This window comes from Lutra lutra, chromosome 5 (assembly GCF_902655055.1).
Source record: "Lutra lutra chromosome 5, mLutLut1.2, whole genome shotgun sequence".
Classification (NCBI taxonomy): Eukaryota; Metazoa; Chordata; class Mammalia; order Carnivora; family Mustelidae; genus Lutra; species Lutra lutra.
Window position 1 is genome coordinate 121,842,832 of NC_062282.1, and position 20,346 is coordinate 121,863,177.

At 37.8% G+C, this 20,346-nt stretch overlaps 1 protein-coding gene across 2 annotated transcripts in view; it reads left to right on the forward strand.

Moving 5' to 3' along the window:
• ERAP2 (endoplasmic reticulum aminopeptidase 2) overlaps positions 1–12,272 on the forward strand; it is a 40,920-nt gene extending 28,648 nt beyond the window's left edge. For both annotated transcript variants that reach the window (XM_047731282.1, XM_047731281.1), the window contains exons 13-19: positions 375–558; positions 5,183–5,339; positions 5,807–5,991; positions 6,591–6,752; positions 7,270–7,410; positions 9,488–9,569; positions 10,501–12,272. In XM_047731282.1, the coding sequence (XP_047587238.1) occupies positions 375–558; positions 5,183–5,339; positions 5,807–5,991; positions 6,591–6,752; positions 7,270–7,410; positions 9,488–9,569; positions 10,501–10,644 (1,055 nt within the window). In that variant the 3' untranslated portion in view covers positions 10,645–12,272. The remainder of the gene's footprint in view (positions 1–374; positions 559–5,182; positions 5,340–5,806; positions 5,992–6,590; positions 6,753–7,269; positions 7,411–9,487; positions 9,570–10,500) is intronic.
• Positions 12,273–20,346: the final 8,074 nt, after the last annotated feature.

A 20,346-nucleotide genomic window follows, 5' to 3' on the forward strand; every position in this document is an offset into this window, starting at 1 on the left:
ACCTGGAATCTTTATTTCATCCAAAATGAGGACTAGACAAATGGATCACCTATCTACATATACATATTGCAATGACCAGTAACAAGGCCACAAATAAGTAAAATTCCAATCATGCTTATTACCTGATGAACTGGGCCTCTTAGACCTGCAGAGACTGCTTTTGAGAACAAATTTACTTATTTATTAATTTAATAAAACCATAATTCACCAAAAAAACCCCATTCAGTAGACTATGAAAATGAATATCATAATGATTCTTCCAAAACTTTGTCTTCCTACTGATTAATTAGTAATAGCATGAGAACTAACAGTTTCGGAGATGTTCCTGGTATGTATATTGTTAATAAAATGCTATGCCAATTTCTTCCTCCTAGATACTCTGGAATTATCTGAAAAGACCAGCTGGGTGAAATTCAACGTGGACTCAAACGGCTACTACATTGTTCACTATGAGGGTCACGGATGGGACCAACTTATCACACAGCTGAATCAGAACCACACACTTCTCAGACCTAAGGACAGAGTAGGTCTGATTCATGATGCATTTCAGCTAGTAAGGTAATGCAAAATTTCATTCCATTTCACAGGAAATAAGTTATTCATAACCAGATATGATAGATTTTAAAATCAAACATTCAGTATTGTTCATTCGTATGCAATGGATCTGAATGAAGGTCAAATATTGGCCACTAGACCAAAGCTTATCTACTGATAAGGTTTTTGACCAATACAGTATTCAAACATGTAATCCAACATTTTAAAATGTCGGGAAATTTATGTGCAAATCCTGACCTCTGGAGTCTCTTTTGAACGTGAGAAGATGTGGCAACTATGGACCTTCATTCCCACGTAGAGGAGGATGCAGCGGGCGTGTCCTTCTTGAAGCAAGACTTTTTACTGTCCCATGCACCAAAGTCCCAAATGGTGCATGAGTGACCTGTTTCAGTCACTTAGGGTGGACCCTCTAAGCATTTAAGCTTTTGACTACAGATTTAAAATTTAGGTGAGTAGCTTGCTGTTTCACCAAATACCTATGTAATCTGTTGAACAAAAAAAGTGTAATATAGTCTTGACCTTTATGATTTTAAATGTTAAATCAAGTGCGCAATCCATTTGTTACTTGGCTCACACTGAAGAAATCAATATGAAATCGAAAGGGAAATGAAGGAGAAATTGGCTCCTTATGTTTATTCCTCCTTATACTTTCCTGGAAAGACAAAGTATTTTCTTTCTCTTCTCATTTATCATCAGCAAAAAAATATGTAGAATAAATCAGGTCACAAGATCCCCAATGGAAAAAAATTAGGAGTCAGGTGAAATAATGTGCATTGTAAGCTTTTCCTATTCTGAGAATTACTATATTCATTTTATTCACTGTGACATATTATTTCCTTTCAGATGTTTATCTAGGTCAAATTGAGTGAGAGTAACCAGCAGGACATTTCTCAGGAGAAGCTTCTCTGTACAACAACAGAATTCTCTAGTAAGGAGAAAAGGAGAGATTGAAAGCTTAATCTTCAGCCTCACATGTCTCAGGAACACTTGTAGCAGATCACATTGAAGGCAGGATGGGCCAGGAATCCCACAACTGTGGGGATGGTTACATGAGAGACGAGCTGGGAAGTAAGCCACGGTTCATTGGAGGAGGTCTGTCTGGTCAAAGGAGAAGCTCTGAGTAGACTGCAGAGAAGATAAGTTAAAAATGTAGGAATAGGAACACTGAAGAATATTGACAATTTAACAATGAAAACCAATCTTTCAAATAGTTGCAAAATCTCTTTTGCTGTTTCTGCCAATAAATTTATGGGTTGTCTAAATTTAGCAGAAGGAACCCTACAGTTATTAATGAATCAGTGGAAAAACAGTATTTCTTGACGAGGTGGCCAGGTGATTGAAGTTAAGAATACAAATTTTGGTTTAAAATAGATGACTTCAAATATTATCTCTTCAATTCTTCTTTGACCTTGGGCAAATTATTTAAACATTTCAAGCCTAAATTTTCTAGTCTTTAGAACTTCTCTAGTCTTTAAAATTCCAGATTTAAGTAATAATATCTAATATAAAGGGCTGTTTCAAGGATTGCATAAGATAATGCCAATAAAGCACGAAGCACAGTTCAATAAATGTTCAATAAATGTTAACCATTAGTAGTTTCAGTATTATCTAATAAAAACTGTTGAAAACAATTTTCCTGTTTTGAAGAGGAAGATGAAGCAACAGCACAGAAATGCAGTTCAAATAATGTGAAGTTGGAGAAAAGAAGAATCTGAATTTGTGTATTATTATGTTTGCAACTATATAAAAAATATATATATATTGGGACGCCTGGGTGGCTCAGTTGGTTAAGCGGCTGCCTTCGGCTCGGGTCATGATCCCAGGGTCCTGGAATCGAGTCCCACATCGGGCTCCTTGCTCGGCAGGGAGCCTGCTTCTCCCTCTGCCCCTGCCTGCCTCTCTGTCTGCCTGTGCTCACTCACTCTCTCTCCCTCTGTCCCTGACCAAAAAAAAAAAAAAAAAAAAATTAGCTAAAAGTGGCGGGGGAAGAGAGAAGGAAATATTCCAAAGTGCTATTAGTGAATGTGATGTGTAGTGAAATTATGAGGCTTGTTTCCTTCCCTCTCTAATTTCCAACTGTTTCATAATTTGTTTATATTAACTTTATCATAAAACTAGGTCAATAAGGAAACAATTTAAAACTCTCATATAGGGGCTGCCTGGGTGGCTCAGTAGGTTAAGCCTCTGCCTTCAGCTCAGGTCATGATCTCAGGGTCTTGGGATCGAGTCCCGCATCGGGCTCTCTGCTGGGCAGGGAGCCTGCTTCCTCCTCTCTCTCTCTCTCTCTCTCTCTCTACTTGTGATCTCTCTCTGTCAAATAAATAAAATTAAAAAAAAAAACATTAAAAAAAAACTCTCATATAGATCGAAGTATTTTTACTTGCTACTCTCCCTTAATATTTATCACATCTTCCCTGCTTTATAAAATATCTATTTAAGAGTTAAAAGAAGTAATCAGAGATCATAGTTGGTCTGAGGACAGAATTTGGCCAAGGAATGAATATTTATTTTAATCGCATTTTCATATTAATTAAGTATAACTTAACACTTGAATCTCATCTGGGTTGAATGGAATTGAAACGACAACTTTAAATTCTTTACAGAAAAACTATTTGTTCCTTTTAGTCCCACACCCAAATTGGCTTTTCAGGAATATAGTTTTATTTCACAAAGGTACCAAATAGCTGAAACTGTATACTCATAAGTATAGAACTGTGTATTAATAAGATACAGATTTTTTTCTGTTGGGCTAAAGTATAAGCTCATATATTTGTTTATTTATAAGCTGAATTAACCTTCAGGTAACATTTTGCGTGATGATTGCTGGTGAGGAGCTGGCTTTTTATTAAACAATAGTTACATAAAAAGAAAAGTAATCCTCTTAAATGAATGTTAAGATTGATTTTTTTTTGAGTAGATAAGTATAAAAGTAAATAATGGTGTTTGTTTTTGTAAGAAACAAATTAGGCTTGACAAATAAGAAGAACAGGATTAATATAAGGTAATTTTTGTGTTCAACACCCTTTTTTAAATTGCAACCCTGGAATATTTTACCTAGTTTTTCCTGTTGCTGATCCTCTAGGGTATCAGCTACACTGTACAGCATGACAGTAACACATGAGGGAAGGAATCGTAACGTTTCGTAGATAAATACACTAAAAAATACAGCAAACCATAGAATCATAGTGCATATGGTTCAGCCCTCCGTCTTCAGACAAAAACTGTGGAAACTTTTCCATAAGTCTGTTTGAAAGCAGTATATAATTGTGTTTAAGAAAAGTCACAAGAGTTGGTTCTTCTTAATTTCATTTCTTGCTAGTTTCGGTTTCCTCTTTTTAGATAAAAATTGAACATTTAAAAACCCAAAGGAGGTAGAGCATTATGCTAATGAAAATTCAACAGAAACATCTTTTGTTCTTGAATCTGTTTCCATATCAGACTATTATGCTTAATCTGGGAGTTGAATGCTGGCAGTAATAGTTTACAGACCATGTGCAGACACAAGTTCTGTCAGAAACACATGTGAGAACCACTTTGCAAAATGACAATATAATGGTTTATTTCCTCTGCAGAAGAGGCCCTAATGTTTGGTATTCAGAATAATAGTTTTGTTGTTTGTTCTTTTCATTAAAAGAAAATACAGGGGCGCCTGGGTGGCTCAGTGGGTTAAAGCCTCTGCCTTCGGCTCAGGTCATGATCCCGGGGTCCTGGGATCGAGCCCCGCATCGGGCTCTCTGCTCCGCAGGGAGCCTGCTTCCCTTCCTCTCTCTCTGCCTGCCTCTCTGCCTGCTTGTGATCTCTGTCTGTCAAATAAATAAATAAAATCTTTAAAAAAAAAAAAAGAAAATACAGAGAAGCCATATAACTTTGGAATCTAATTAGATTCTAAAAAAAGATGGAAGTACCTTTTTTGGCCTACTCAGAATAAACACTACTTCTCTGTTAGGCTCTAGAAGGGACATTAAAAAAAGGAAAGACAGAGCCCCTGTCCTCAAAGTTCCAAATCCACTTAGAGGAACAATTCAAATCCACAAGTGAAACCATTAGAGAATGACCCAACATGTGAAAACCTTGCTATTATTTGGTCCTAAATATTAATATTAGCTAATATTTCCTTTATAAATCTCTTACTGTGTGTGAGGAATGACTCTAAGCACTCTGTGTGAATGAAGTGTCTTAATCCTTACAACAGCACAAGACACTACTGTTACCTTCATGTATAAGGGATATAACTGAGGCTGGGAAAGGTTAGGTAATTTGCCCAAGATCATAGAACTAGTCAGTGGCAGATCTAGGACTTAAACCCAGTGGTCTGGCTGAACTGCTTCTCCCATTGCTCACTAGATCATATTTGTGTTAATATTAAGAATAGTAAGAACTGGGGGTGCCTGGGTGGCTCAGTCAGTTAAAGCCTTTGCCTTCGGCTCAGGTCATGATCTCAGGGTCCTGGGATGGAGCCCCAGATCAGGCTCTCTGCTCCTCGGGCAGCCTGCTTCCTTCTCTCTCTCTGCCTGCCTCTCTGCCTACTTGTGATCTCTGTCTGTCAAATAAATAAATAAAATCTTAAAAAGAATAGTAAGAACTCTAAGTTATATACACACACCTAACAACTTGTTTCATCCTTCAGTGCAGGAAGGTTGACCCTAGACAAAGCCCTTGACCTGACTCGCTATCTCCAACATGAAGCAAGCATTCCCGCACTTCTCAAAGGTCTGGAATACTTAGAGCTGTTTTACCACATGATGGAGAGAAGGAATGTTTCAGATGTCACAGAAAACCTCAAGGTTTGTATCACTTCCAGGAAATTCACTAAGTAGAGAGTGTCTGGAGGATGGGCGAGACTTGGTCTGTTTGTGTGAACTTCTGGGGATAAATCTTTAAGAAGCTGAGGGAACTGGCTGATGGCATGGTCAACCGCACTGAGTGGTTGGAAATCCCTTGTTTCTTGTCATCACTAACCTAAGAAGATCCTATCAGGACCATGAGCAAAATATTCCTCCTAAATGTGATTTTATCTTTTGTCAATTGATACTCTCCCCTCAGATAGGAAATTAAACCCTATTTTTAATGCAAAAACTCTGTTTAAATATGGTAGGTGGGGCCCAGAAAACGAGGAGAAAATACAAAGCCAAATAGTTCTGTGTTTGGGCAAGACTCATGCAGGCAGTTTAGAGTTGATCTTTTTGGTGGTTAAGAGCTGTGTTAAGTACTAAATTTAGCCTCTCTGTAAATCATCCTGTTCTTTCCGCAGCATTACATTCTCCGGTATTTTAAGCCAGTGATTGACAGGCAAAGCTGGAGTGACAAGGGCTCTGTCTGGGACAAGATGCTTCGATCGACCATCCTAAAATTGGCCTGTTACCTGAACCATGCTCCTTGCATCCAGAAGGCAACTGAACTCTTCTCTCAGTGGATGGAATCCAGTGGAAAATTAAAGTAAACCTAGACATCTGTCCTGTTTTTTGTTCCTTTCACTTTGATGCAAAAGCCTTTGATCAAGCAAGATGTTAGATCTGAAACCTTTCAGTGAAGATGGTATGGGGCAGGGGGGTTGGTAGGGGAAAGCCATGCTGGGAATTACAAACCCTTGTTTCATGCTAGCATATAGTAAGTGCTCAATAGATTTTGTGGGAAGTGAGATTTAGGTCCCTTTAGTGGGAGGGCTAATACCATTGGTATGGTAACAGAAAGATTGCCAGAAGGTAGAAGTGGGGGGGGGGGGGTTTGCCCAAGCTCTGAAAGTGTGTCTTAAAGATAAAAACAGCAGCGATCATTTGTTAAAAGTTGGTGTTTTTTTTTTTTAAGAGAGGTTACCTTTTAAAAAAGTCTATTTCTTCATCACCCAATACCACAGACCCGAAATTTGACCCCAGATTTAATATTTGATGGGAAACCGATGACTTGGGGCATCAAAAGTGTGTATGTGGTGGCAAAATGCATTCTGGTGTTTATTACAATCAGGAAGATGCCCAGCGATCACAGGGATTACTCTGTTTCATAGGACTTTTTCCTTCACTTTGTTCCTCATACTACAGCATTCCGTCGGATGTTTTAGAGGTCGTGTATTCTGTGGGTGCTCACACAACAATAGGTTGGAATTACCTTTTGGAGCAATATGGACTGTCCATGTCAGGTGCTGAAAAAAAGAAAATTCTGTATGCATTGTCAACCAGCCAACATCAGGAAAAGTTAAAGAAGTAAGTGCATTAATTAAACCAACTTGTTAAAAGTAAACTGATAAAAATCCAATGAAATCACTAAAATATTGACCACCAACTTCAAAGTCATAAAAGAATTGAATCAAAATTTGATTTGCTTTGAATTTACTTCTGAAAAATACATATGGACAAAATGCAAATGATCAAAACAGATATTCCTAGTTATTAATCAGGTGACCAATATTGGACAAATAGCTACATTTTACTTTCAAAACCTTGGAGAAAAGTGAACACAAGAATGCATTCTTGTGTATAAGATGTTGTACAAGATGCTAATTAAGTTCTTTGAAATAATAAGTGAATAAAATTACTGTCAGAAAAAAATGAAAATTTAGCTGGAACATTAAAAATATTAGTAAGGAATTTATTACTGTTTTTGGTAAATTATAATTTTATCATGCCTCTTTCTCTTCTACTCTTAATATATTGAAAACCTGAGTTAATTTCCATTATATGACACATGCCATGAGAAGTCAAATGGTCTTTATTTCTTCAGATTAATTGAACTAGGAATGGAAGGAGAAGTCATCAAGACACAGGAATTGTCCACTCTTCTTTATGTGATCGCCAGAAATCCAAAGGGGCAGCAATTAGCCTGGAATTTTTTAAGAGAAAATTGGACCCATCTCCTAAAAAAGTTGGTATTCATTTACATCCAATGTGTGTTCTTCTACCTAGATGGCTCAGTTACCTGAAACCAAGTACAATAATGCATTCCCCAAAACACATAAATGATCTTATTTCTACCCAAATAGTTTAATGAACTCTATTCGTTTGAAAATTTAATAGCCTGAATTACTCTGTCCAGATGTGAGGAGAGGAATGAGAAGTGAGTGGGAAAGAGATTTCTCTCACTCATCCCAGGCAAAGAAGAACTCCTGGGCCACCATGGTCCTCCTAGCTTCCTCACCAGCCCAGAATAATCCAAGGAATCCATATATAGTGCATCAAACACATTCCGCCTGCTTTGTTCATGGAGAGTTTCAGGAATTTTGATGAACGCTAATCCCCACCCTCAGTTCCCCTGTGGAAGCGGCTCAGTGGAGAGCTTAGAGGAGATGAAAGAAATCTGATCAGAAGTGTTTTGGGAGACACCCCCTCTTTAAAACTTCATCAGTTCTGTGTCTTTTCTAGGGTTTCAACCCCTGGGAGTACCAGAGTTCACTCCAGCATGCTCTTGGCCCTAAAATATCCCTCAGAAAGAACCAATAATGATTAGGCTTCAGTGGAAGGTGTAGGATGGGAGTGTTTTCTCTCACAACAAACCCCTGCTAAGGTGCTCAGCTATTCCTTATCCAAAACCAAAATGTCACTTATGAACTATATGGAAAATATCCAGAATCTGAGACCTGTGTAGTCTGCTCTGTTTATTTTAGTGTCAGTTAGTATCTTTGATTTCAGTCACCCCTGGTTCCTCTTCCTTCTCATTTGTTAGCCATGAAGGACTCAGAGTCCCCACAATCTTGTGTAAGCAAAAAGAACGTTTTCATCCCCTCCCAGGCTTTTAATGAGTTTGACATTCACATGGGACCAAACAGAAACTGCTTTAAAAAATGTATATTTTTATTATATATATGTGTATATATATATACATACATATTATATATGTATATATAAAATGTGTGTGTGTGTGTGTGTGTGTGTGTGTGTGTGTGTGTGTGTGTATTTCCTTAAAGATCACTGGAATCATTGGTTGGGTCGTTGGCTTGACTATCAGTTCCCTCCCCTGATATGATCAGACTTTTTCTGCAATGCCATAGATTTCCTTTGTCACTGGAAATGACCCTCATGCCTGACCATATACACAGTCTAGACTTGGAATCATTTCTGGGATGTATCTGTGCTCTGCTCTTTAGCACAAATCCCTTTGACTTATGCTATAAATTCCCTATAGACAACACTGGGGTGAAGGATGAATTCTGGGGCTGGAAATGAAGAGTTTAACTGAATAACATTGGCCCCCACAAAATACAGTGTATAAAAAGCAGTGGATCCCCAAAATGGGATGGGGAAGTGTGCAAGATAGTACATGAGAGTGCAAGGAGAACATCTCACTACATATGTAAGTTCTTATACTATTACACTTTCTGTTGAACCTATAACATAGTAACATGTATGTAATACATAAATAAAAATACGTATATTGGGAAGTTCTTCAGCAAAAAATCTTTACTAATAGAGTGCATAATAAAAAAAGATAGAGAATGCTACTTTAAGCATAAACATAAATTTAAACACAAACACTACTGAATAAGATCGTCACAGTTCCTAAAAAGTCTTTTAAAATATATTTGTTAAGATTTTATTTTTTTGAGAGAGAGAGAGAGAGCGTGAGAGTGTGAGAGCATGGGAGGGGAGAAGGTCAGAGGGAGAAGCAGACTCCCCATGGATCTGGGAACCCGATGAGGGACTCGATCCTGGGATTCCGGGATCATGACCCAAGCTGAAGGCAGTCGCCCAACCAACTGAGCCACCCAGGCGCCCCCAGTTCCTAAATAGTCTTTATCTTCATTTTAATCTTGTGGTCAAATTTGATACATTTCATAGCTTTGGGATTTTACTGGATGAATGAGTTATTCTTAGGGTAATTAATAGAATATATTGTATTGCACAAGTTTATCATATAGTTATTAATGTCCTATATTTTAAAAATATATAAAGATAAGGTCAGTATTCCTATTACTTAAATCTGTGGGTTTTCTTCTCATTTTCAGGTTTGACTTGGGCTCATTTGCTATGAGAATGATCATCTTTGGCCCAACATCTCACTTCTCTTCCAAGGATGAGCTGCAAGAGGTTTGTGACTCTCTTCTGCTAACAACTGAAAAATAAATATTCAAGTTGTAAAAATGAAAGTGAACTTAGATATAATCTGGTATAAAGTTCTCATTTTATTAAAAGAAAATGAGTAGTATGTCCAAAGTTACATAGCCAGTAAATGGAAGTGACAGGACTAGACCCTCTTAAAATACAGGTGTTCATAACATTCAAAATGAAACTTACACTTCAGAGAGGAGTCCTTGCTTATTATTTCCTTCATAGTGTATGATCTCAGAAGTGACTATATTGAAGCTTGGAAGAGTACTTAAAGGTCTTTTTTTAACAAAACTACTGTTGTTGATAATTCCACTTCTTAAAAATTTTTTTATTTTTAATTTTTTAAAAGATTTTATTTATTTATTTGACAGAGATCACAAGAAGGCAGAGAGTCAGACAGAGAGAGGAGGAAGCAGGCTCCCTGCAGAGCAGAGAGCCTGATGTGGGGCTTGATCCCAGGACCCTAGGATCATGACCTGAGCTGAAGGCAGAGGCTTTAACCCACTGAGCCACCCAGGCCCCCTCCACTTTTTTTTTTTTAAAGCATCCTAATGTTTTCCATCTTCTTTCCAAAATAAATCTTGAATTATTTACCCTCGAAGGAAACTCAGAATTCTAGAACTTAAGTCTTGGCCCACTATTTACCATATGACTTGGCTTGATCATTTAACATTTTTACCCATAGTGAGCTTACTTGTAAGATGAGTATTTATCATTCCTGTCTTACATTGTTTGAAGATAAAGTGAAATACTAATTATACCAAAAAAAGACAAGAAAATAACCATTTAAAGTTTGCAAGAGAGAGGATTACTCTGTTGTATGTATAATTTGCAAGCTCTTTTGAAACCCTTTGCAAGAACAAGTATTTCGTGAACCATGTCAGTAATTTTTTTCTTGCTTATTTTTCAGGTGAAACTGTTCTTTGAGTCTCTTAAGGCACAAGGGTTACATCTGGATATTTTTCAAATGATTTTGGAAGCCATAGCCAAAAATATTAAGTGGCTGGAGAGGAATCTTCCCACTCTGAGGACTTGGCTACTGGTTAGTTCTTAAATGGTCAGTAGAAAGAGCACATCACATGTGGGCTTGAAGTCAATAAAGCCCATGTCAAAGTCCTGGGTATTTTGTCTAAACCAGTAAGAAGCCCCAAGAAACCAGCCACCGCAGCTGCCGGCTCTCAGCGGTTGTCTCTATCTGACAGATGTATGATGTTGAGGTGGGGGAAGTCCAGTTCAGTAGCTTACTTAAATGTAAACTTCCTGAATACTGGAGATATGTGGAGATGTGATGTAGATATACAGATAGATAGCTGCGATAGATTAGCCACACCGCCCACTACCTACACTGCCTTACAGCATGCTACTTTTTTGCTTTTTTGGTGTTTTTTTCTAGCCTTGCTTAGCATCCTGGACTTTGCCCAGCCAGTTTTACCTTCAAGGAAGCATAGCCAATTCTTTTTTTAAAAAGTCTTTCATTCACATCCTTTCATTTCCTCCCCTTTTTCCTCCTTCATCTCAGCCTGAATAGTTTATTTAATTTTTACCATTCCTGGAAAATTTGAATCCAATTATGAAGTATAAGGATCAGGAAACCAGAGAATTTGTCACCAAATCTCTGATTATTAGAAACTAGGTGTCAGGGTTTACCCACAAAGCCAAGAGGGCTGCTTTGCTTGAGCCTCACTTTCTTTTTCTTTTTTTTTTTTTAAGGTTGTTTTTTTTTTTTTTTAATTTATTTGAGAGAGAGAGAGAGAGAGAGCATGAGAGGGGAGAAGGTCAGAGGGGGAGAAGCAGACTCCCTGAGGAGCTGGGAGTCTGATGTTGGACTCTATCCCGGAACTCCAGGATCATGACCTGAGCCTAAGGCAGTGGCTTAACCAACTGAGCCACCCAGGCATCCCCAGAACCTCACTTTCATTAAGAGCCTCAAGGATAGCCTCCTGAGGTCATCTCCACAGGCAGTAAAATCTGCAGTCATAGAGGTAAAGGAGAGAACAATTATACCTCACCACTTTAAACTGTACACTATCGCATTTTTAAAACATCTTTTGAAAATTGCAAAATTAGATTGTATCGTGTATATTTCCTGTTAACTCATGATTTAATGTAAATATTTAAACGGATCATGTTTTATAACTCAGTTTTAGCAGTTCTTCATATTCTTAAGGGAAACTGGATCTCTGAAATGCTTTTCTAAATGCTTCTCTTACTTGTTTTATTAATAAGGTATTTGGAATGAATAAGGAAACCACCACTCTTAGATATCAGGTTGTAAATTTAATAAATTCATGTGCCCACATATGGATCACTATGAAGATATAAACATGTTCTAGAAAAATTTGGATCAATACACAGATTAACTTATCTGGGCTATTAAGGGAGGCTGGGATATTGGGGCACGAGTAAGGTGGTCAGAGCGCTAACCCATCCATTTTAGAGTGATATCTTGAAGGTTTACAGATCTTTCTCTGGTGCCACAGTCAGAGACAGGGTACAGCTTGGATGGACCATTGACATGACCCAACACATTTTGCTAAGTTTGTTTTCAGATCATTTCTTGGAATCTTTGAAGCATCTTTGACTCTAGATTTGACTTGGTTGTGGACCTACCAAGATCTGTGTAACATGTAATATCCCTCTGGAATTAAACGTTCTTTCAAATAAAGAAACTGAAAGAGTGAAGAATGTTATTTTTTCCACCAAGATAATGTGTAATTTAAGCAGAAAAATGTGTATGAGTTTTGGTAGATCTCTGCCATCATATTTATTTCCATAAATAAGTAAAGTTGTTTCCTTTGTATACTAAGTTATCTATCATAAATTTCCAAGTTTTTGATTCTCTTCCTTTTCTTTATGTATATACACTTGTAAGTTCTCAGATTCTTGAGAATTGAGTACAGAAGTAGAAGTAGTAGAAGTAGCAGTTTTATCATTTGTTGAAAATAAACACAGTGAGTACTGTGCCAGTAATGGTTTAACAAGTAAGGAATTTTTTTTTTTCAAGTAAGGAATTTTTAAAAAAGAAATCTATTGTACTTAGTGTAGTATTTCAAAATCTTTATGGCAGATGCCAAACCTCCAGCACCAACTAAGACTTGGCTAAAGTTAGTTTTACTTCCTTTTACCCCAAATGAACAAACAAGTTGTGAAATACTTATAGACAAGTTCATGAATAGATAATGGAGGGAGCAGACAGGGCCCCAAGCCTGCTGACTTCCCACAGAGACTTGGGAGAATTCTGTGGTCTCCAAAGCCCACTCAGAATGAGAAATCTTCCAGATCAAAGGAGTCTAAAACCAATGTCTTGCTCTGTGTGAGGGGCTTTGTGTGGGGGAGAATGGGGAATTCAGCCTTCAAGAGTCCAACTTTACCACCATGATAGGAATTTCTTGTCCTACTTCATGTATACCCCTGTGCCTTTCGTTTCTTGCTATGTCATTGGGTCTATTTCAGGTTCCACAGAATCAGAGGTCCTGATTTTCAGAGGGAAGTTCCTGGAGTTTTTTGTTTGTTTGTTTGTTTTGGGTTTTTTTTGTTGTTGTTTGGAGTGGGGTGGGGGGCTTATTCCATCCTAACTGTAAGGGGGATCTCCAAATAGTCCTGGAGGCTAGTTTTCCAGTTGAACATTGATGTCTGTCAAACACAAGGCTGCTTAAAATGGCCACATTTTTCTTTGCAACTTCCCTTTACTTACATTTGTTATTGACCTTCTTTCTTCCATTTAACCATGTGTCAATGTTTTCCATTTCAGCATATAAGGGTTTACAACCTTTACGTTTACAGGCTTTAAATCATTTATCTGTTATATTGTCTGCTCCCTGAAAACTTAATCTCATTCAGCAAAGTCATGTCTCCAAATCATAAAGAAGAAAGGGCGAAAAATACTATGAAAGGAGTGGGTTAGCTGGGTTGAAGCACATGTGTGTTTTATGTAATCTAATATTTTAATAGGCAGTGCCAGATTATCTTCCTGAAAGGGGGCATTAATTTATTTTCTTTTTTTAAAAAAAAGGATTTATTTATTTATTTGAGAGTGAGAGAGAGAGAGTGCATGTGCTTGCAAGAGCAAGCAGGAGGAGGTACAAAGGGAGGAGGAGAATCTCAAGTAGACTCCCCCACTGAGTACAAGGCCTGGCTTGGGGCTTGATCCCATGACCCTGAGATCATGACCTGAGCTGAAATCAGGAGTCGAATTCCTAATCTACTGACCAACCTACGCGCCTCTAATTCACTTCCTTTTTATGCCTGTATCCTGTGTTTGTCAGTACCAAATGTTAATCTTTTATATCTAGTAAACTTTCCCTAGTAAAGTACAGCTTCCTCAGATATTTACATAGCTATGCCACTAGTTTCCTTTGGTTGATATATATATATGATATGTATATCATATATATATATATAAAGATTTTATTTATTTATTTGACACAGAGGTCACAAGTAGGCAGAGAGGCAAGCAGAGAGAGAGAGAGGAAACAGGCTCCCTGCTGAGCAGAGAGCCAGATGCGGAGCTCCATCCCAGGACCCTGGGATCATGACCTGAGCTGAAGGCAGAGGCCTTAACCCACTGAGCCACCCAGGTGCCCCACTTTTGGTTGATATTTGCTTGATGTATTTTTCTGTATCCTTTTACTTTGAATTTTTCTGTGTTTAGTTTCAGATGAGTCTTTCATAGAGAGGCTGTACCTGAATTTTGTTTGCTACTATGTTTCCCAACTTGGGCAAGCTCAGGCTCTCTCATCCATCCTTTCCACTCTCAAAGGCCAAAAAAAAAAAAAAAAAAAATTTGCCCTCAAGGTGAACATGGACTTCAGCCTTCAGCTTACCCCTCAGGGTAAGCTGCCTTCAATTAGTTTTTGATCCATGACTATTTCTTACTACTTTCCAGGTCACCAAGATATTCAAACAATTAAAAAATTCTTGAATTCTACATTTTTAATTATTCTTAGCAAGAAGGTCACTCAAGGTACCTAGTGTAGCATATTCCCAGAAGCTATAATAATTTATTTTCAACAATGTACAAATGTCCAACACTTTTACATAAGTGACTCCTTAAGATGGAAATTGGTTTGCAGTATTGACGGCACAGTATTGATTTTTCATAAATAAACTTGTGGGATACCTAACATTGTATCAGGAAGTTAGCAGTATAAACAGATCATTTGTTCAGGATTTAAATCAGGAAAATTTTCCAATATTCATAGGGAGAAACGGCTAAAAGTCTGAGAAATGTAGACATAATTGACTGGGTGAAAAGAATTTCTCTCTCAATCACTTCTGCAAGCTTTACTTTACAACCATGACTTTAAGATCTTTTGTTAATTCTCTTTTCTCCAAAAGTTTTCATCTTCTATCATGTTCCCAGATAAAGTAGGAAACCAGTTTTCTATTCTCAGTACATGATTAATTAATTCTCACCTCTAGGTGTTTACACATATGATTTCCCACCCTTCAAAGTTCATGTCTCCCTCTGTTGAATTATGCCATGTTTCTTTATTTCAATGTATCATTTCAGGTTCATGTCTCTGTAAGGGATTCACATGTTGATCCACCTGACATTTCTTTGCAGTCATCTAAACAATGCTACAGTTATGATTACAAACCCCATTTTAAGGTGGGCAGAGTAAAATGTCTATGAAAAGACTTAAGGGATACAAAAGACATTATTTCCTGGTTTTAAAAACCATGTTCCTCATTAAATACTGTTCTCTAGTAAACTGAGCTTGGAAATTCTAACTGATTTCTAATTATTCTGAGTTTGAGTTGGGAAAAGGATAAGTTGAACACTCTGAATACTCAAATATGGCAAGAGGCTGGGATGGTGGTTGGAGAACTTTTTCTGAAAGAAAAACAATTGTCTTCATGGCCCAAGGCTGTTAGCATATACTTTTATTTTCTTTCTGTTCATGACTCCAGGTCTAGGCTCAAAGACTAGTAGTAGGAATTCTAGAAGGATAAACAAGAGCTTTTTAAGCTGGTAAGGATTAAACAGGTCAAGAGACGCAAGCTGATAAAGATCAAAGACAAGTTCTGGTCTGAAACAACTATGCACAGTTCTTGTGAACCAGACAGAGCCCTCAGGAGTCAGACTGGGCAAGTTAATTCAACTCACCCCAAGGACTAAATTAGGGTCACTTAAGCAACAATGAATAAGTTGTTGGTTAATGAGAGAGGCTGTATAGCATTTAAAGGTTTGCATTTGTTTTTTCTTATTCTAACTTGTGCCTTATCTATAGGCAATAGTTATGACACTACTGATCAAAGCACTATTTTACTTTTATTTTATTTTATTCTTTTCCAAAGCACTGTTTTAAAAATAATGGTCTATATTCTAGAAAAACCATTACCTGGTAGAAAAAGCATCTTATTCTCCTAGTTTCAGGTAACTGTTTCTCTGAGCAGCCTAGCTCTTTGGATTTTAAGGCCGAGGGGAATATACACACTATTGTCTCCTCCTGCTCACGGAGGACCTAGATAGAAATAACAATTGCAGTGTTGCCCTTGCAAGTACAGATCTAAAAAATGCTATCTAAAAAAAGGAAACCGCATAGACTTATTTTTTTTTTCCAAATACATCTTCTCTTATCCAGTTGCCTTTTCTTCTATAATTTCACCATTACAGATTCATTCCTTTGGGTTAATAAAAGTTCAAGGATTCAATTGTAACTCATTAGTCATGCTTTAGTGAGACTTTTTAAATTTTGTTTAAATGAATACTTAGTTCTTTATAGCTAGCTGAGAAAAGAGCCCTAAGGGAAGAGAGAAACCTGAAGCTGGGAGAGAGGATTGGGGTGGGTGGGTTCTGGGACAAGGGCAACACTCCAGAAAATACTGGTTTGGTAGGAAGCTCTGGAAGGCAGTATCTGTTACTTACTCAAGGGGGTTATATACAGGTGGCATTTGATAAATATTTGTTGACTGTGTGAAGCAGCATTTAGAATTGAGGAAGGAAAATGGAAAATGGGACCTAGCAGAACTCAGAGCCCCCTATTTGTCAATTTTGCCCCAGGCTGATCCTGCTAGTATATTTGTATACTTCTGTGTCATGCATTGTACACTATGCATATGTCCTGGGTACTTGTCCTGACGGACCCAATGTATTGCAAGCACCTTAAAAGTAAAAATGTTGTTCCTGTTTTGTTTTCAGTCTCTTTGGTGTTCTGCGCACCATGGGCACTCCACAAATGTTGCTGACTGACTGACAGCCTGTGCTGGCAGCTATCAGCCAGAGGGAGGAAAAAACCATCTGAGTCATCCCAGAGTCAGCCAAGAATCACAGTCAAGTGTAATTTTTGGCATAAATATTACAGTACCTTTTCATGCTCAAAAACAAACAAAAACCTGAAGGACACATTTAATGGGAAGGAATTGTAGGCTCTGTGTTAGCAAGGCTGCTAGAAAGAAAGGAGAAGGAAAACTGAATCAGAATCTTCAGGAGCGTAAACATCTCCCTCGAAAGAGCAGGTCCATCAAAAATGCCAGCTAGAAAAAAAAAAAAATGCCAGCTAGAGATAATTTCTAAAAATATCACTTATATCTTCTGACTTTTATAGAAGGGGACCTATGATTGGTTTTCATATCTAGAAGCGGGGCCCACCGTCCCTGACACTTCCTAGCCTGGCTGGGCCCCATTAAATGATGGAGGGCTTAGAAATCAATATCAAGAACTCAGTTTCAGGGGCGCCTGGGAGGCTCAGTGGGTTAAGCCTCTGCCTTCTGCTCAGGTCATGATCTCAGGGTCCTGGGATTGAGTCCCATATCAGGCTTTCTGCTCGGCGTGGAGGCTGCTTCCCTCTCTCTCTGCTTGCCTCTCTGCCTACTTGTGATCTCTCTCTCTCTCTGTCAAATAAATAAATAAGTAATATATATCAGTGTCATATAAATTTGTTTGCTCTCACGTTAGGCTCTGCAAGTCTAAGCGGTTTTTTTTTTTGTATGCAATGTACATGGTATTAAAATTTCACAGTTCACATCTAATAGTAATAGCAAATCCATCCTTAGTGCTTATTTTGTGCCAGTCTCTGTTCAAAGCACATTTGATGTGTTAATTCGTCTTATTCTTATTCTTATAATAACCCTCAGAGCATGGTACTTATCTACTCAATTTACAGAGGAGAAAATGAAGCTGAGGAAGATTAAGCAACTTGCCCCAGTCCCAGAGGCAATGGTTTTTTAGGACATTTAGAAAGTGCATCTATCAACATGGTTCATTTTAGAACACTTTTATCACTCCAACAAGAAGCCCCCCATACCCATGAGCAGTTGCTTCCTATTCCTCCCTCTCTACCATCTTCAGCAACCACTAATCCACTTTCTCTATCATTTGGCCAGGCTGAACTTTTCATACAAATGGAATAATACAATATATGGTCTTTTGTAACTGGCTTCTTTTTCTTTTTCTTTTTTTTTTTTTTAATAATTATATCTGTTTTTTTTTTATTTTGTTTATTTATTTGACAGACAGAGATCACAAGTAGGCAGAGAGGCAGGCAGAGAGAGAGAGAGGAGGAAGCAGGCTCCCCGCTGAGCAGGGAGCCCGATGCGGGGCTCGATCCCAGGACCCTGGGATCATGACCTGAGCCGAAGGCAGAGGCTTTAACCCACTGAGCCACCCAGGTGCCCCTGTAACTGGCTTCTTTGATGGTCATTTGTGTTGTTTACACTTTTTGGCTATTATGAATAATGCTGCTATGAACATTCACATACAAGTTTTTGTATAGACATAGATTTTCAATTATTTTGGCTGTATAGCTAAGAGTGAAATCCTGGATCACTTGTTAACTCTATGTTTAGCTTTTTGACGAACTGCCCCAGACTATTTTCCAACACAACTGTATCATTTTATCTTCCCACCACAGTATATTAAGTCTCTAATTTCTCTAGATCTTCACTAACATTTATTATGTCTGCCTTTTTGATTCTAGCCTTCCTATGCCAGAACCTTGCCATGCTGTGAAGTGGCTCCTCATTGTGGTTTTGATTTGCATTTGTTTTATGACTAATGATATGAACCATCTTTTCATGGGTTTATTGGTCATGTGTATGTCTTCTTTGGAGAAATGTCTATTCAGATCTTTTGTTCATTTTTAATTGATTTATTTGTCTTTTATTATTGAGTTGTAAGAGTTCTTTATATATTCTAGATGTAAGTCCCTGTGAGGTATATGACTTGCAGATATTTCCTCCCATTCTGTAGGTTGTCTTTTTACTTCTTACTGCTATCCTTTGAAGTTACATCTTTCTTAATACTTATCTTCAACTTTATTTCTGTTAGAAAGATGCTGTTATAATGAGTTGAATAGTGCATCCCTCCCCAACCAAAATTCACATGTTGAAGTCATAACCATCATTACCTCAGAATGTAACTTCACTGGAAATAAAGCCATTGCAGATGTAATTAGTTAAGATGAGGTCATACTGGAGAAGAGTGGGCTCCTGATCCAACATGACTAGTTCCCTTATTAAAAGGGAAAATATAGACACAGGTGTGCACACAGGGAGAATGCCATCTGAGGACTAGAGTTATTCTGCCACCAGCCAAGGAAGCTAGGATAGAGGCCTGGAACATACTCTTCCCTGGTCCCTTCAAAGGGAAGATGGCCCTGCTGATTCCTTGATCTTGGGCTTCTAGCCTCCAGAACTATGAGGCAATAAACTTCTGTTGGCAATACATTCCGAGGCAATAAATCTTCTACCTAGATTGTGATACTTTTTTGTAGCAGCATTTGCAAACTAATATAAATGCCTAATTTATTTTTCCATTTTAATAGTTACTTCCAGATCAGCATTTGAAGTTTAATAATATATCATTTCTTGGTTTGGAATCTTAATCTCATTGATCAATTACATCAAAAGTTACATTGCATTGGGCTCTGTCTTTACTTTTCCTGTGACAAGTACCTTAGGGTTTAAAGAAATTATTATCAAATTATTTTTAAAATATATCAGCATTTATAACCTTCAGTGGACTAGGTTGCCTACTTGACATTTTGGTTGCTTGACTCTCCCTTTTCTCTTTTAAATAATAAAAATGATTTTATCCAAGTTCCCCCCATTTCCCTCTATGAAACAAGGAAGTGATCCTAAACTCAGCATTCCTAAACTCTGCTTTGTTTAAGAATTACTCATAGTAACCCTGTTTTTATTTCCAGTGATTGGTTTAGAAATGTACAAAATTCAGTTTTGGCAATTGAAACCTAAGAAGGGTTCTAATGGGGGATAAAGAGACCAAAAAAATGTTCCTTCTCCCTTCTCTGATGCAGTCCCCTATCTGTCCACGAGACACTCAGTCTTATGGAAAATTGCTCCCAGAGCAGACAGAGTGAGAAGTGGGGTTCTTGGTAAGGTTGGGAGCTGTAACTAGAGGCTGTCTTATCTCTGCATTTATGTGAGATGATAAATTAGCATAAATGCTAATTTGATTCAACATTTTGGTTTTTGTAGCCCAAAGCATCTGAACTACTATATAACTGTTCCTTCCTAATAACCTTTCCGTTTATTTAGCTGAATCTTTTTGCTAATGTCTAAGCTCTACAAAAACTCTGTTGGATAATTATATTGCTTTCCTTAGTGCTCTAAGCATTTCTAGATTTGTGATAGCTTCAAACATCACTAATTGAGGCAGAGCATGTGTGTTGAAAATAGGTGACAGGTGTAATTAGATATTGACTCCTCTCATCCTTAGGGTGACTGGGTAGAAGTCTGGGATAGCTGGAAACCTCATGGTGGTCATCTTTGTCCTGAAAGCAAGCAGCATCCT